This window comes from Cetorhinus maximus, chromosome 1, assembly GCF_964194155.1.
Source record: "Cetorhinus maximus chromosome 1, sCetMax3.hap1.1, whole genome shotgun sequence".
NCBI lineage: Eukaryota > Metazoa > Chordata > Chondrichthyes > Lamniformes > Cetorhinidae > Cetorhinus > Cetorhinus maximus.
Genome location: NC_135879.1, coordinates 91,393,643 through 91,410,727, shown reverse-complemented (window position 1 = coordinate 91,410,727; position 17,085 = coordinate 91,393,643). Strand labels below are relative to the sequence as shown.

The 17,085-nt window shown below is 41.1% G+C and overlaps 1 protein-coding gene across 1 annotated transcript in view; it reads left to right on the top strand.

Annotated features, from left to right (window-relative positions):
- antxr2a (ANTXR cell adhesion molecule 2a) overlaps nucleotides 1-17,085 on the top strand; it is a 303,824-nt gene that overhangs the window by 121,782 nt on the left and 164,957 nt on the right. The window contains exon 11 of the mRNA XM_078543719.1: nucleotides 9,011-9,089. Within this exon, the coding sequence (XP_078399845.1) occupies nucleotides 9,011-9,089 (79 nt within the window). The remainder of the gene's footprint in view (nucleotides 1-9,010; nucleotides 9,090-17,085) is intronic.

Genomic DNA, 17,085 nt, shown 5'->3' with positions numbered 1-17,085 from the left:
TTCCTGTGCATCAGTTAAAATATATACATAAACAGTTCTACCAGCTACCCAGTTGTGGTTAAAGCTATTGACATTAATGTGTGAGTTCCAATAAAGCGTAAGTAAAACTTGAATGTAGTATAATGTTATTGTGCTCACTTGCATGTCTAGCAACTGCATAAATTAACTAAAACCCCTCTTTCTTATGTGTTCAGGAGAGGACAATGCTAAAATGACAGAAAACTTCACCCATACTTATCGGCTAAATTAGGTCACAGCTGAAAAAAATGTAATATTTATTTATTCCTTTTATATTCTCTGCCCGTTTTTTTTCATATTCCCGTGTTCCCTTTCAAATCTTTTTTGCTTCCTTTCTATATTTTCTGTATTCTATTTGAAGTTAATAGGAATAGTCTATACTTCTAAAAAGAGCTGGCTCTTTTTAGGCTGAAGAGGCCTAGCTTATCCTCGTAGTTGATTTTTGGCATCAAGGGGGTCAATCTTCTTGCTCTCTTTTGCTCTGCCTAGAAACTGAATGTTCCCTGAATGCCTGCGGTCAGATCCATTGCTTTTAGTGTTGTCTGCAAGAGCGCTCCATAGCTTTTAACTTGTCTTCTGTGTGGTTTGAACTTAACTGATCTAGCAGTGTAGTAAAGCACTTCCATCTCACACTGAAGAACATGATGAACATTAGATGTCACTCAACTTTACCCTTGCAAGCTCTGTCTCACTGATGGAACACAAGCCACATATTTTTACTTTTAATATATGTCCGCATTAAACATTGGTTATCCCAGCTGCCAACTCTGGCGAGTTCCCTTTATAAATCCTTTCACTACTACCCTATGACTAAGTTTTGTTTCCGCTGTTGGAATTTAGCAGTGACATTTTCAGAAGGGAGTCCCAGCATGAACACCTCAACCACTTCACTCCGTGCTCTGTAATTTTACCCTAGCTCTCTTAAGGATAGATATGGGTCTATGGCCAGAATTTTTAACTCATCGGGCAGGTGCGCACCTAACCCAAACGGGCGTAAAATGACGCGCGATGATGTCGGGCAAGTGTCCCGACATCATCACACAGTCGTGTGATATTTTGCGGGAGTTGGCAGCGCATTCGCCGACAATTAAAAGGCCTATTAAGGCCATTAACAATGTAATTGAATTAAAATTTTCACTGCCCATTCAACCTTACAGTTGGCAGGCAGGCAAAAAGGCCAAGTGGCCTTTGCATTTTTTGCCAAATCTCATCCACAGGCGGGATGAGGTTTCAATTCGTCATTAAAAAAAATTTTTTTAAATGTCATCCTAATTTCTAACATGTCCCTGCTCATGTGACAGAGTCACATTAAGTGTTAAATTAAATATCTTACACTTAAAACCGTACATCAATATTAGAGAGAGGTCATCTAAGAAAAAGAGGACTATTTTATACAGAAAATGTAACCAGTCTTCTTCCAATTTGGAATTAATACTGCAATAAGAGTACTTAAGGATAAGACAGTTGGGGATAAATGTACATTTTCACAAATATTACAGGATTTGTATGGGGTCAGTTGTGTACCTAAGTACGACTGAGAAACATGCACAAAACTATTCTGAAATGAAAAAGCCAGGAACTACAGCAGATTTAAAGAGAAAAAGAAAATGTTAAATGCTTGTACAGGAAGAGGGCGACCATTGGGCCAAGTATAATAACAGAAAGTAGTAAAAGAAGGTGCCAAGGAAGAATAAGAATGGGACATAGCAGCAGATTCTAAATACAACACTAAAAATTTGGTGTTAAGGTGTTAATTGATGTACGGTTCTAAATGTAAGACAGAGCCACATGAGGGGACATGTATTTTAACACTCTAAAATACTTTATTTTTGATTTTTTATATACTCATCTCCCTGAGGCAGCTCTGTGCCACTCCCACACGCCCGCCTCACACAGGCAGCGCTGAGCGCTGAAGCACGTGTTTCACGCTGGGCGAGCCTTAATTGACCCGCCAGCGTGAAATCGCGGTAAGGCCCCGATCACGGGCATGGTCGGCTTCCCGACTGCTCCCACCTGCCCCTGCCGAGCCTGCCCGATGAGGGCAAAACTCTGCACTATATCTATGAAACATGCCTGACATTAGTCTCTGAAAGGTTCCTGGGGCAGTACTTTATCAAAGACCTTTTGTGTCTTTTTATTTTCAGCTATGCTGTCATCCCCTCCCCCACCCTCATACCACACACCCTGTCAATTTGAGATGCCACCTCCTCAAAAATTAAATTCCATGAGGTTGGCCAATCAAGATCTATACTTTTTGAAGCTGCGGTTACTGCTTTTTATTCTATTATTTTTATACATTTTTCTTCTGATTATTGACTCCATTAGGTTTCCAGTCATTGAGTTCTGGCTAATGGATCTGTAATTATCAGGTGCAGGAGCTATGTTTGCTTGTTTCCAGTCTGTTGGAGCCTCCTCAGTGTTCATTGACTTCCTGAAAATGACTGTGGGTGCTTTACAAAGCACTGCCCTTTATTTCTCTCATTGTCTTGGGATATGGATTATCTGAATGTTCTGTCTCAATGTTAAAATCTCAGATCACACATGTTTGATATTGAGCAGTATATTGTTAATCTCTGTCTTGGCAAAACCTGAAAGCTGTAGTCATTTAGTTTGTTTACCTGTTCTAGTTCACCCTAATTTTCAATGCCACATAAGATCATTAATGCTTTGACTTCTTTTCTAAGTGCTGCCTTTCTGCTTAGTGTTGGAAGAAATTTTTAGTGTTGTATTTTGAATCTGCTGCTATGTCCCATTCTTATTCTTCCTTGGCACCTCCTTTTACTACTTTCTGTTATTGTACTTGGCCCAATGATCGCCCACTTCCTGTACAAGCCTTTGAAAATTTTCCTTTTCTCTTTAAATCTGCTGTAGTTTCTGGCTTTTTCATTTCAGAGTAGTTTTGTGCATATTTCTCAGTTGTACTTAGGTACATAACTGACCCCATACAAATCCTGTAATATTTTTGAAAATGTCCATTTATCCCCAACTGCCTTATCCTTAAGTACTCTTATTGCAGTATTAATTCCAAATTGGAAGAAGACAGATTACATTTTCCGTATAAAATAGTCCTCTTTTTCTTAGATGACCTCTCTCTAATATTGATGTACGGGTTTAAGTATAAGATATTAGCTTTGACATTTTGACAGCGTAATGGAAAAAATCATTTCACTGATGTTGCCTGGGCAATTCATTCTGTGTATATTGGCTCTTGAGACTTTGAGTTCCAAAGACAGAATCAATAGATACGTCTTGTTTAATCTTTTACTCCACTATGTGACACTTCTCATGCTCGTCTTAGCAATAGAAGTGACCATACTATTGTTTTTCATAGAAGGAGGATTGAACCAAGCACATACACACTTTTTAACCCTTTGAGTATTGAGGGAGCACAGTCTGATTCATGTTAAAACATTTCCAGGAATACTAAATGTTTGAAGAGAAATCAGAATAGAAGATAAGGGATTATTCCCCTTTCAGCAGGGAAAGTGGAGATTTAATAGAGTTGTTTAAAATTAAAAAGGGTTTTGATTGAATAATAAGGGAAAACATTTTCTACTGACAGGATGGTCAATAACCAAAAGACACAGATTTAAGATAATTGGCAAAAAGAACCATAGGGGAGATGAGACTTTTTTTTTTAAAGCATCAAGTTTTTATGATCTGCAATGCACTGCCTGAACTGGTGGTGATTGTGGTGGAACCAGATTCACTAATAATTTTCAAAAGGGATTTGGATGTATACTTAAAATTGAACAATTTTCAGGACAGGGAAAGAGCAGGGGAGTGACACTAATTAGACAGCCCTGTCAAAGAACCAGCACTGGCATGGTGGGCCAAATGGCCTCATGTGCAGCGTGATTCTCTATTGTGGTATTTAATACCTTCTAATCATAGATTAGGAGGCCTTAAACGCCCAAAATATAGTGCAATGTTAACAAGGTGTTCTTTATTTACTTATGATTGCCTTGCATATAAAGCACCTTGAGACACAAACCAGTGAGTAAGCGCAGCTGTTAAAGCCCAAAATAGAGCACTTTGATGCTAAAACTGGTAACTTTGAAATTGACATTCATGCAGATGATCAACGGTGATGGTTTATGTCTGATATAAGTGACTGCCCATTTTAAATATGGTGGGTACTGTATTTATAACAATCATATTTTATGATAATTAACTTTTGAGCAATCTTGCCAGTGTCGAGGTTTTACTAGCACAAATTTCTGAATGGATTCCATTCATACTGACAAATTGGTCATCCCTTTAGGTGCTGATGGAATATCACATGTCTGAAACAACTGGAAATTTCTTTTGGAACAAGTGTTCCAAATGCTTCTCCCCCTTAACTAGCACACTACTTGGGATGAATCCCCAAGTTCCTGACTAAAAATTGAAGTGGATGCCGGCTCTCACTCAGCTATCAAATTTAGATCACAACATAGTTCGAGATAATATGTGCCTGTTCAGCCAATGAGCCACATTTTCCAAAATATTAAGAATTAATTTTGCTTCAGCTGTGATGATCTTGGGGGGACAATGTACTGTGGGGCCACCATCTGAAACTACTTCCTTTGCAGATGACAAGTGTTGTATCTATTTGCATGCACAAAGGAGCAGAGTCCTGTGCAAATGAATGATGGCGTCCATCTGGAACATCAACTTCTAGCTAGCTCTGGAGCATTTCCAGACAGCAGTACAGGTCGACAACAACAACTTGCATTTAATGCAGTTAACACTACGTCACTGTAAAGAGGGGAAATGGGAAGCAAGCAATATTTAGAATTGGAGGAAGAAGCCAAAGATGTAAATGGGATTTTGCAAGGTAAGGAGAGAGGTATCAAGCCAGATGGGTAGCGAACGAGTTCCAGAGTACAGTGTCTAGATATCAAAATACTGGGCAAAAATTTTATGTAACCCATCTGCTCACTGCAGTATGATGGGGGTGTGGGTGGCAATGGGTTGGGTACTTGATTTGTTGCTGGAGCTGACTTTGCTGTGGCTGTTTAATTCAGCCATGACATTAGCATCCCACTTTTGGTTTTCCTGACCTGTCACAGAGTATGGGAGTGATGATGACCTGCATCTGTCCATGGAAGGATTTCTATTTAAAGTGCTCCTGGCAGGGGTCAGAATGGCTCCATTGAAAATGGAATCCTGAGCCTTAAGCAATGACAAGAGTGGAAACACAGCATAAAAAGGCTTCTATCCAATTTTCTGGCTCTTCCCTGGAGGTCCTGCTGCGGGCTGGAGGATTGACAGCGTTATTTCCTGTGGATGGGAAGAAGAGGCTAGCCTCTTAAACTAAACACGTGTGGCTGGAAGTGGTTGTTCTAGTGAGCAGCAGGAATGTGGTCCCTCCTACCCCAATTCAATGGCACAAGAGGTTCAATGGTCGCAAGGGCAGGAAAGGTGAATACTGCTTTCAGGTGCTGGCCCCACACTCTGACTTCCCCACCATTCTCCTGCACAGCACTCCTCCCACCAACACACCTTGCGGCTCCACTCATTCCTTTCCCTCCAAGGCTCTTCTTCACATCCCCATCTGAACAGCCAGCATTGACACTCACCCTCATCTTATTGACATTTTGCCCCCATCCATAAAGCTGACCCTCCACAAATGTTGTCATTCTTTCCTCTCCACTGCCTCTAATCCTGCTGAAACCACAGGGATAGCACAATGTAGAAGTAATAGGAGAAGAAAAGGAAAAACAAGGAGATTCACTTGGGTATTTATAACAATGTCAGTGTCTTAAAAGCATCTCCCCTTAATGTTCAATGGCATCCGTATCAACATCCTGTGGTTAACATTGATCAGAAACTGAACTGGACTAGCCATATAAATACTGTGGCTACAAGAGCAGGTCAGAGGCTGGGAATTCTGCTGTGAGTGACTCACCTCCTGACTCCCCAAAGCCTGTCCACCATGTGCAAGGCACAAGTCAGCAGTTTGATGGAATACTGTCCACTTGCCTGGATAAGTGCAGCTCCAGGAACACTCGAGAAGCACCATCCAGAACAAAGTGGTCTGTTTGATCGACACACCATCCACCAGCTTAAACATTCACTTCCTCCGCCACAGACACACAGTGGCAGCAGTGTGTACCATCTACAAGATGCACTGTAGTAACTCACCAAGACTCCTTTAACAGCACCCTCCAAACCCGTGGCCTCCACCACCAAGAAGGACAAGGGCAGCGAATGCATGGGAACACCACCACCTGCAAATTCCCCTCCAAAGCACAAGCCATCGTGACTTGAAACCATATTGTCTTTCCTTCAATTAATGCCCACTTAAGAGCCTCATCTCGTCACAGCTGTTATTCACTGAGCGGTGCATGGGGGACTCACCATGCACGGAACTAGAGAAGCAAACCCTGACATGTTTGGAGGGAGAGGTGCACGGGGCAGGGGTCTCATTGTCAGACACTCGGTGCTTGATTGAGGGTCCTGACATCAGGGAGAAGGGGCCCACTGAGAGCCATCCCCCTGCCCTTGCTGCCAACCACCTCCTGACCTTCCCCATGATCCCCACCTGTTGTTCCCCTTCCCACCGTCACTCACCTATCCCTGGGCCCTTGCTGATTCTGTGCCTCAGTGGATGTAGTACTGGCTGTAGCCACCACCTCCCCAGTGGCGCTGTGAGCAATAAAGAGCTGCCGGCATTTGACTGGCTGGCAGCTCTTAGTGGGCAGGACTCCTGTGTCGTCCCAAGGGTCCTTGATCCCAGAGAATGCCCGCCGCTGCCCAGTTAAGTGCCTGATTTGAACTTAATTTGCCGGGGCTTTTGGAAAAGAGGTGATACACGGGCTCTCGCTTGCTTTCCAGCAGATGGATAAGACCCTCCATTAAATATCGCCCTATGCGTGTGTGTCTAATCTCAACGGGATAGAAATAAATACATTAGAATATTGTTTTTCTGTGTAACAGGATTCTAAATATAGCCCTATTTTTCTAAAAGAAAACAGCAATTAAATTTGGAATGAGGACTTGAAGAATTGTCTCAGGTGAATGAACACATAAATCTACATCATAAAACTAAATTCATCCTTCAGATTAAAGTCTAAAAGATTAAGAGGCTATGTTATTTAAAAAACAGAGGAAATTGTATTTTTAAATGATTTTCCATTTTGCATTGAATGTAGATACTTAAAACACTTATTTCAAATACAGATGCATAATTGTTTCCTGTATTCCACCATCAATATGTTTGAACCCTAACTCAGAGAAGTGTACTCCTACTATCTCTCTGAATGAGACTCTTAAATCTTGCCCAGATGCTACTAATTTAATAATAGTTTTTTTTCTGAAATCACTTCCTCTGGAAAATACATTCAAATACACTTTAAAATTCAGAAAGGCTTTGGGCTCGATCTTAACTCTAAGTGGATGGGTTTTGAATGAGTCATAATCTCACCTGTTCTCTCAAGTAGATAATTATTACATATATGCAGAGTTCATGGATTACAAATTAAATCAGTAATGGTCACATTTCAGAATTAAAAACCCCTTTAAATCAAAAAAACACTGATTTTTCAATGTATTGTGGTAAATATTCTCAATATGACATTTGCATAGGAACATAAAAATTGCTAGGCAAAGAAAGACCAAAGGCAGGATTGTTTGGGTGGTGGGGTTTCCTGCCTCGCCATCTGAAGAGTCAGTGGGGAACATTTCCTGCTGATACTGGCTGCACTGTAGCTGTTTAATGCTCAAAGGAGCTTTAATTGGCCGGAGATGGGACTTTTGCCGCTCACTCAGGAGGAAGTCACGCAACAGAGAGCTGCCATCTAATCCGATTATCCAGCAGCTCTGTAGACCCAGCAGTGCCAGTAGCACAGTGGCCAGGCTAGGCAATCATAATGAGGCCATCTGGCAACTCTATCATCAAAAGCAAGCTGATCAGAGAGCTTCTGAGATCCAAGAATGGCTAATGGACTTAGATCTCAGCCATCAATGTTAATATAGCTACAGAGAGGAGTGAAAGCTTAGTTTGGCTGATATCTCTATGAGCTTGAAATAACCTGCTGTTTCTTTGAAGAGTTTTTTCATGTTCATTTGCACAAGGGTAAGGGGTCTGAAGTGGATATAAGCTCCTGGCATTGATAATATGAATGGCTGTCATTGATTTGCCTTCTTAACTTCTCATAAAATTGTCAGTGCACTTCCTGCCTACATCCATTCAAATAGAGCTGGCAAAATGCAATTTTCATCTACCCAACTCATTTGACTGAACCTGAACTCTCTTTGCCCTAATGGTTCCATTTCCCTTTTTTAGAATTACAGCAATGGCAGTCCGCAGCCTTATGTAATTCAGTGACTCTTCCCATGGGTCAGTCTGTTTTTAAGAAAAGAAGGCAGGCTGCACTATGTATTGTTAGCACATGCTGCTCGGTCCCCACTGAGCATGCAAGCAAGCGGCAGCGTGGGCCCTGCTCACCCAAATGCTACAGTTGAGTAAATGAGGAGGCAGGACCAAATTTGTGTGCAGCCTACCTCTGCCGCAATCGAAATGGGCAGGTTGGGAATAGCGACCCCCACAGCCAAGAAAATGCATGGAGGCTTTTCTAGCCCAATGTATTTTTACCTTGTCTGTGCATTACTATGTGCACAATGCTGTTGGATAATATTCATAATGCTATACCTTTTGTACATCAATGATAATGAGAAACAAAATAATTGCAGTCAATTCTGAAATCTAAACAATTGACAAACTTCTGAAAGTACATCTTACAACAAACGTTACTGTGTGATTTATGTAATAGTGCTAATAGATATATGAAAGCATGGATGACCAATTATGGGATGACATCCTATTAACACAGAATTTAATTCTATGACCTAAACATACAGAAATAATGAAAAATATGTATTCACTTAGAACTGTATTCTTGCGATCTAAAACCTGCCATTAGTTTATTCGTTATGTACTTTGTTAGATTATGAAATTGCCATAAATATTTTTTTGTTGATTACATGTATTATATTTCTATTTCAGAACAATGGATGTATCTGTGAGTTTGAATGATGGGCAGTCATTTATCTCTAGCTCCGTCACCATCACTGCCACAGCTTGCGTAAGTAGAGAAATTTATTCATTTATTCAGGCAATTCAAACAAATCAACACTATATTCATAAAATATAATATTGCTCTTAAAGTTTATTTTCAAAATGTTATCAAAGTTCAGCTAGCCACATCATTTACTTTCACAATGTTACAATACAGCTCAGTGTTAGAATGATACTTAAATCAATACCATTTTTTGCTTGTCTTCATCTGTTTTTAAAAAACACTAAAATCTGACGTATTATTGGCACAGGTGTACAAACCACTTATACCAATTTTATGCAACAGGGCTGCTAACAAAACACTAATTACAGATTTGTTTAAGCCACACAGCTGGTTTGTTGGCTTTCAAAACATGAAAATAATGTGACATGCACTACATTTTCTTTTTCCTGTGTATACAATTCCTCACACAAAGTTTTGATCTTCATAAAGCCAAATGTGAAATCAACGCTTGCTACCATTTTGCCCTGTACGTCATGAAACTGGATGGACTATTACTACCCATGAGACCATCAGGCATCTACAATACTTCAGCATGTAGTAGGAATAATATCAATGCACCAATATCACACTACAATCCCCACCTTTAACTGCCATTTGGTTGCTGCTGATTTTGTGTTATTAAGCAGATGCATCACTGCCCTAATTTACAAGAATTTGTTGATGAGAATTTGGAGGTAACTTCAATTTTTATTTTGAATATAGCATAAAATGTTGGAAATGCATGACAGGTCTATCAGCATAAAGAGATTGGTTAATGTTTATGTGTGAATCCTTCAACGGAACCCTTGATTGAAAATCAAAGTACTGCTGGAAATCTGAAATTAAAACAGATAATGCTGGAAATGTACAAGACTGTCAGCATCTGTGGAGAAAGAAACAGTCAGCAGGCGAGACTTTAACTTAGTCAAAATCCATTCATTTACACAGAGTTAAAATCATCCCCAATGTTTCAGATTGATGAACTTCCATCAGAATTCCTACCCCTTTATTTTAGTGGCCAGTTGTATGGAATCTCATCAATGTTGAGTTGAAATGGGCTTTTTTTATTTGCTAAGTTTGAATTGGTGAGAATATCAGGTCAGAATAATGTAAAAATTGCATCCATCTCATTATCTATAATATTTCATTGTTTTGCAAATGTAAAAATGATGGGGGTAAAATTAAACGTTGGCAGAGGTGCAGAATGGTGTGAGTGGATTGGCTGCTTGTTAAAACTCCTCCTCTAGTTCTCATTATCCACCCTCACTAAAGTTGAATTTTACTCCGAGTAGTGCATTTTCTGTCCATTGCATTTTTCTGTCACACTTCCTGTCACATTAACATCCTGTCATACTTGAGAAAAATATTAAGCAAAGAAACTGTCCTGGAACACACAATATCTGACCAAGAATCTGCAATTTGACATTTGTTTGAGCCCTGTATTTACTTAAAAATGAGGAGACTACATAGCTTTAAAGGGACATGCTTCTGACATTATAAGACAGCATATCCACATGAACAGTACTGCAGGAGCCTGTCATTTCAATTCTTCTCTCCACTCACATTCTGACCTTTCTGTCTTCCACCACCTACAATGTTCCAATGAAGCTCAACATAAGCCAAGGAACAGTACCTCAGCTTTCGATTAGGCATGTTGCAGTCCTCTGGACTTAACAATAAGTTCAACAGTTTTTTCAGATGGAAGCGATTGATGATGATTCCGTTTTTCTTCATTATTCATTCATGGGATGTGGGCGTCGCTGGCAAGACCAGCTGGGGGTGTACTTCCTTCTTGAACCACTGTAGTCCATGTATTGCAGGTATAACCACGTTGTTGTTAGGGAGAAAGGTCCAGGATTTTGACCCAGTGAAGGAACAATGATATATTTCCAAGTCAGGATGGAAACCTGCAGGCGTTGGTGTATGCATCTGCTGCCCTTGTTCTTCTAGGTAATAGAGTTCAGGGCTGTGGAAGGTGCTGTTGAAGGAACCCTGGAGATGTGCTGCAGTGCATATTGTAGATAATGCACACTTATACCAGTGTGCTGATGGTGGGTGGGGAATCAGTTAAACAGGCTGTCTTGTCCTAATTGATGTTGAGCTTCTTGAGTGTCATTAGATCTGTACTCATTATGACAAGTCAGAGTAACCCGTCACAATCCTGACTTGTGCCTTGTAGATGGTGGAAGAGCTTTGGAGAATCAAGAGGTGAATTACTTGTTGCAGAAGTCCCAGCCTCTGATCAGCTCATGTCACAATATTTATGTGGCTGGCCCAGTTAGCTTTTGGTCAATAGTAACCCCAGGTTGTTAATGGTGGGAGATTTAGCAATGGTAATGTCATTCAATGTCAAACAGAGGTGTTTAGATTCTCTCTTTTTAGATTTGGATATTACAAAGAACTTGTGAACCTGCACACAAGTGCAGACATTACATGCCACTTATCAGCCTACATAAGAACATAAGAGATAGGAGCAGGAGTAGACCATATGGCCTGGTGAGCCTGTTCCACCATTCATTATGATCATGGCTGATCTTGGGCTTAAATTCCACTTTCTTGCCTTTTCCCCATTCAGCCTAAGCCTACATGTTGTACAGTCTTGCTGTGTGCAGGTACAGACTGCTTCATTATCTGAAGAATTGCCAGTGGTACAGAACATTGTGCAATCACCCCAGTGCATCCTCTTCTGACCTTAGGATGGAGAGAAGGTCATTGATGAAGCGACTGAAGATGGCTGAGCCTAGGACGCTACCCTGAGGAATGCCTGCAGTGATGTCCTGGGGCTGGGATGATTGGCCTCCAAGAATCATGTTTTTTTTCTGATGGAAAAGGTCACACAGATTTTACATTGGTTATTATGGAAAAATCTGATTCACTTAACATTGTTTCAGTTGGAACCGTAGAAAAGTTACAGTGCAGATAGAGGCCATTCAGCCCATCATATCTGCACCAGGCTTAAAGTTGAACTTCTCAGGAATGCAACTACAACATTGAAGCAAGGACTTAGTGTTAAGGTAGATTGAATGATATGCTGGGCCATGAGGTTACAGATTGTGATTAAATACAATTCTGCTGCTGCTGATGGCCCACAGTACCTCATGGATGGCCACTTTTGAGCTGTTAAATCTATTCTGAGCCTTGCCCATTTACCATAGCAGTGGTGCCATATAGTATAATAGAGGGTGTTCCAATTTTGAAGACATGACTTTGTTTCCATAAGGAGTGTGTGGTGGTCTCTCCTACCAACACTGTCCTGGACTGATGCATTTGCAACATGTAGATTGGCAAGAATAAGGTCAAGTAGCTTTTTCCTTTGTGTTGGTTCTCTCACCACCTGTTACAGGCCCAGTCTGGCAGCCATGTCCTTCGGGGCTTGGCCTCTTCTAGACCATTGTTTATCTCTTGTCCCATTCCCATTTCCTTTTGCATTGCCCTTCATCCCTCTGCTCATTTCATCTCTTCTGCCTTCCACTCTATCACAAACTTTTCCATTTACTCATTCTCCGTCTCCCACCCCCTCACCTTTCTCTCCCTCTGCACTTGATTTAAACCTGTAACATTTGTCTTTTTTGAATTCTGATGACAGATCATTGATCTGAAATGTTATCTCTATTTCTTCTCTCAGATGCTGCCTGACCTCCTGAGTATTTCCAGCCTTTTCTGTTCTTATTACCAGGGGAGATTTGTTAGTAATATATTTATAGTTTTATTAAAAACCATGAGTGGGATTTTCTGGCCTCGCCGCCGCTGGGATTGCCTTGTCCTGCCGAATGTTAATGGACTTTTGGCTGGGTCACCGCTTCGCCCACGGTGGGCGGGGCTGGAAAATCTCGGCCCATATCTATTGCAAGTGCTCTCTGAAGGATGTCCATTTTCAGACTAGCCAGATCTTGTATTGGCCTTGGTTTCCCTTTTTTTAAAATCCATGTTCTCCACTAATTTGTTTCTCTTCCATGATTAAAGTATAGTTTGAAAAAAGCTGCCTAAAGAAATTGTACAAGTGGAACGAAATCATTACAGTATCTGACGTTGAGCCTATCTACTGTTATCTACTAACATGTTTAGTGAGACTGGTTCCTTAACCAAACAATTAAACTCTCAGTGATCTGAGCTTCCATTTAATTAACAACAATTAGACTTTCTGAACTTAATAGGGCACAGCTGTACTTAGCAACCGAATTAATGCATTGTATATTACGAACCATTGTTCCCCTTTCCTTGCAAATTAGCACATTTTCCGCTTTACTTCAGCAAAGCCACAAGAATACAGTGGGATGTTTAAAAACTGTATATTGACTTTGTCCAGATGTTACATTCTGGCTGTCATGCTTTATGACAGAGCCAGGAAAATCTTAAGAGTGTTGGATGCTTCTGGAACTGGCTAACACGTTCCAAAACTGTTGGACTTTGTTACATTAAAGGTAACAGACACCCTCTCACATGGGGAAGGCCGGGGAGGTGGGGGGATGGTGCAAACATTTTATATCATGTGCCTCATCCAATATCCTGGCATTTTGTGTGAGCTCAATTCAGCAAAAGGTATTAAAATAGATAAGGATAAAACATATATTGGCACTTCCATACATTTAGATTTTATTTGCTACATTGCAACTGTGATTATATTACAAAAGCATTTAATTGACCAGTAAAGTTGTCTGGGAGTTCCTGAGGTCATGAAAGGTGCTATACATATTATCCATTGCCCACCTCTCAGTGAGGAAGCCATTCTCCAGTTGCGCTGGATATCTGCCTTCCTGTTGTCACAGGTTAGCCATTGCCACTTTAACTGTGGTCACTCACCCAGCCAGCGACCAGAAGACCTGCTGCTGCCCAAGTCTTCACCGCCCATGTTAGCCAGCTATTTTCGGAGTTCATGTTGAACTTTTCCATCGTGTGTAATGCCCTAGGTGATACTTCAGTCAAGACTGATAGCATAGCCTCAACAAGCTATCCCCTACTTCTAGTTGTTCACCCCTTCACCTCGTTGAGGCGCGGGTCAAATTTTGAAAGGATGTATAGCTTTATAGCCAAGCTTTATTGCAAGCACCAAACTAAGTCAAAGTTGCCAGCACCCTCTCAGAATGGTTCAGAGTCATAAGGGTGTTAGAAAGGGGTGTGTCCTCTCACTATATTTATTCAACATCCTAGCATAAATGGTTATGAGAGAGACACTGGATGAATGTAAAGGTAGGATATTGATTGGCGAGCGGCAAATTTGGAATCTTTGATATGCTGATGACATTATCCTGCTCACTAACTCAGCAGAGGAGCTACAGGAGTTGATGGATTGTCTTGATCAAGTTAGCCAGAAGTACAGTCTCCTGATCAATGTTAACATGACAAAGATGATGGGGGTGGATGGAAACACCTGCAAAATTCTGATTACAGGAATTCAGCTTGAACAGGTCTTGGGCCACTCATCATGGAAGATACAGAGGCTACTGAAGAAATTTGGGCTAGACTTAACAAGGGTCATGACATTGTGAACTCACTTACAAGCGTATGAAGTAGCCACAGCATTTCAATTACAATGCAAATTCATGTTCTGAAAGCCCTTGTGTGGCCGGTGACAATGTATGACTGTGAAAGCCGGGCCATTGTTATGACCGGTGCAGTTGGTAAAGCGGAGTTATTTAAGAATCCCAGAAGGGAACTTTAAACAATTGTCATAACCTTTAATTTTAAGTATTATGTTTGAGATGAAATTCTAAAATCACGAATCAGACCACCAGTTCTCGAGGCTTTAAACTAAATGAAACATTTTATTAATTTACACAGGTTAAAATATATGTACACATGGCTACAAATTATTACTATCATAACTTTTGACAAATTCCCAGACTAATCTCCATTAAGGCATCAGCAACCCATAGACTTAACCAGACACCAGGCAAAGCATTTTCACCTTACAAATTCAAAATGAGGTTCTTTGCAGACACAGTGGTAGGCTTACAGCTGCCTTTTGATCTCACATTGCCTCTGCTCTGCACACCCGAAAACTGCTGAAGTTGTACCTACCACCACGGATTGAATTCAAATTCTCATTGTCTCACCAGCCTCTTGGAACTTTACTTTTTAACAATGAAACCTTTTTCATAGTACCAATTTTATTAGTAATATAAACATATGGCTTGGTAGCTGCTAGAAAGGTGTCAATTTTCACTCCATTTCATGAATGCTGTATTCAAAAAATGCAAATGCACACTATCTCTCTTACATATCAAAACTAGTACCCATCAAAGCACCCAGACTAGCTGATTTTAATCCAATTAAGACACACCCACAGTCTAAACCTCTATTTCAAAAGAAAAATATTTTCCAAAATATTATATGCATTTGTAGCTTCATGACAGCCACCAAGAAGAGTGACGATGCTCAAATAAGAATTTTTGAAACAAAAGGACTGAGACGGATATTAGGTGTGTCATGGACTGCCAAGCAGACAAACGAGTGGGCCCTTGAGAAAGCTGGTGTTAAGAGGAACTTATTTGAGGCCGTGATATCAAGGAATCTCACATTTTGGATGTGTGATGCGAACAGGAGAGGATATTTGGGAAAATAAAAGAGGTAATACAAGGTAAAGCACCTGGAAAATATGTACATGGAAGACCTAAGATGGCATGGATGGATAATAACAGAATGTGGACTGGCTGCTCTATGGGACAGGCAATGAGGGCAGCAGAGAATTTAAATCAGGAGAAAAAGCTTGTTCATAGTGCAGCCAACCCTCAGAATGAGGATGGATGAAAGAGGAGATATATATATTTATATTTATATATGTATGCTGCAGCAATTGTTTCCTTGGCCTGAATAATATGCTCTGAAAAGGGGAGCGAAACACGTATGCGCCAATGTATAACAAAAACAAAAACAGAAATACCTGGAAAAACTCAGCAGGTCTGGCAGCATCAGTGGAGAAGAGTACAGTTGACGTTTCGAGTCCTCATGACCCTTCAACAGAACTAAGTAAAAATAGAAAAAGGATGAAAAGTAAGCTGGTTTAAGTGGGGGTGGGGGGGGGTGGGGGGGGTGGTGTTGGGACAAGAAGAGCTAGGTAAAGGGCCAGTGATAGGTGGAGATAACCAAAAGATGTCACAGACAAAAGGATAAAGAGGTGTTGAAGGTGGTGATATTATCTAAAGGAATGTGCTAATTAAGGGTAGAAAGCAGGACAAACAAGGTACAGATAGCTCGAGTGGGGGTGGGGTGAAGGAATACTAAAAAGGCTAAAAGGTAGAGATAAAACAATGGATGGAAATACATTTAAAAATAATGGAAATAGGTGGGAAAAGAAAAATCTATATAAATTATTGGAAAAAACAAGAAGGAGGGGGAAAAAACAGAAAGGGGGTGGGGATGGAGGAGAGAGCTCATGATCTAAAATTGTTGAACTCAATATTCAGTCCAGAAGGCTGTAAATTGCCTAGTCGGAAGATGAGGTGCTGTTCCTCCAGTTTGCGTTGAGCTTCACTGGAACAATGCAGCAAGCCAAGGACGGAAAAGTGGGCATGAGAGCAGGGTGGAGTGTTGAAATGGCAAGCGACAGGGAGGTCTGGGTAATGCTTGCGGACAGACCGAAGGTGTTCTGCAAAGCGGTCACCCAGTCTGCGTTTGGTCTCTCCAATGTAGAGGAAACCGCATTGGGAGCAACGAATGCAGTAGACTAAATTGAGGGAAGTGCAAGTGAAATGCTGCTTCACTTGAAAAGAGTGTTTGGGGCTTTGGATGGTGAGGAGAGGGGAAGTGAAGGGGCAGGTGTTGCATCTTCTGCGGTTGCATGGGAAGGTGCCGTGGGAGGGGGTTGAGGAGTAGGGGGTGATGGAGGAGTGGACCAGGGTGTCAAGGAGGGAACGATCCCTACGGAATGCCGCCGGGGGGGTGAAGGGAAGATGTATTTGGTGGTGGCATCATGCTGGAGTTTGCGGAAATGGCGGAGGATGATCCTTTGAATGCGGAGGCTGGTGGGATGATAAGTGAGGACAAGGGGGACCCTATCATGTTTCTGGGAGGGAGGAGAAGG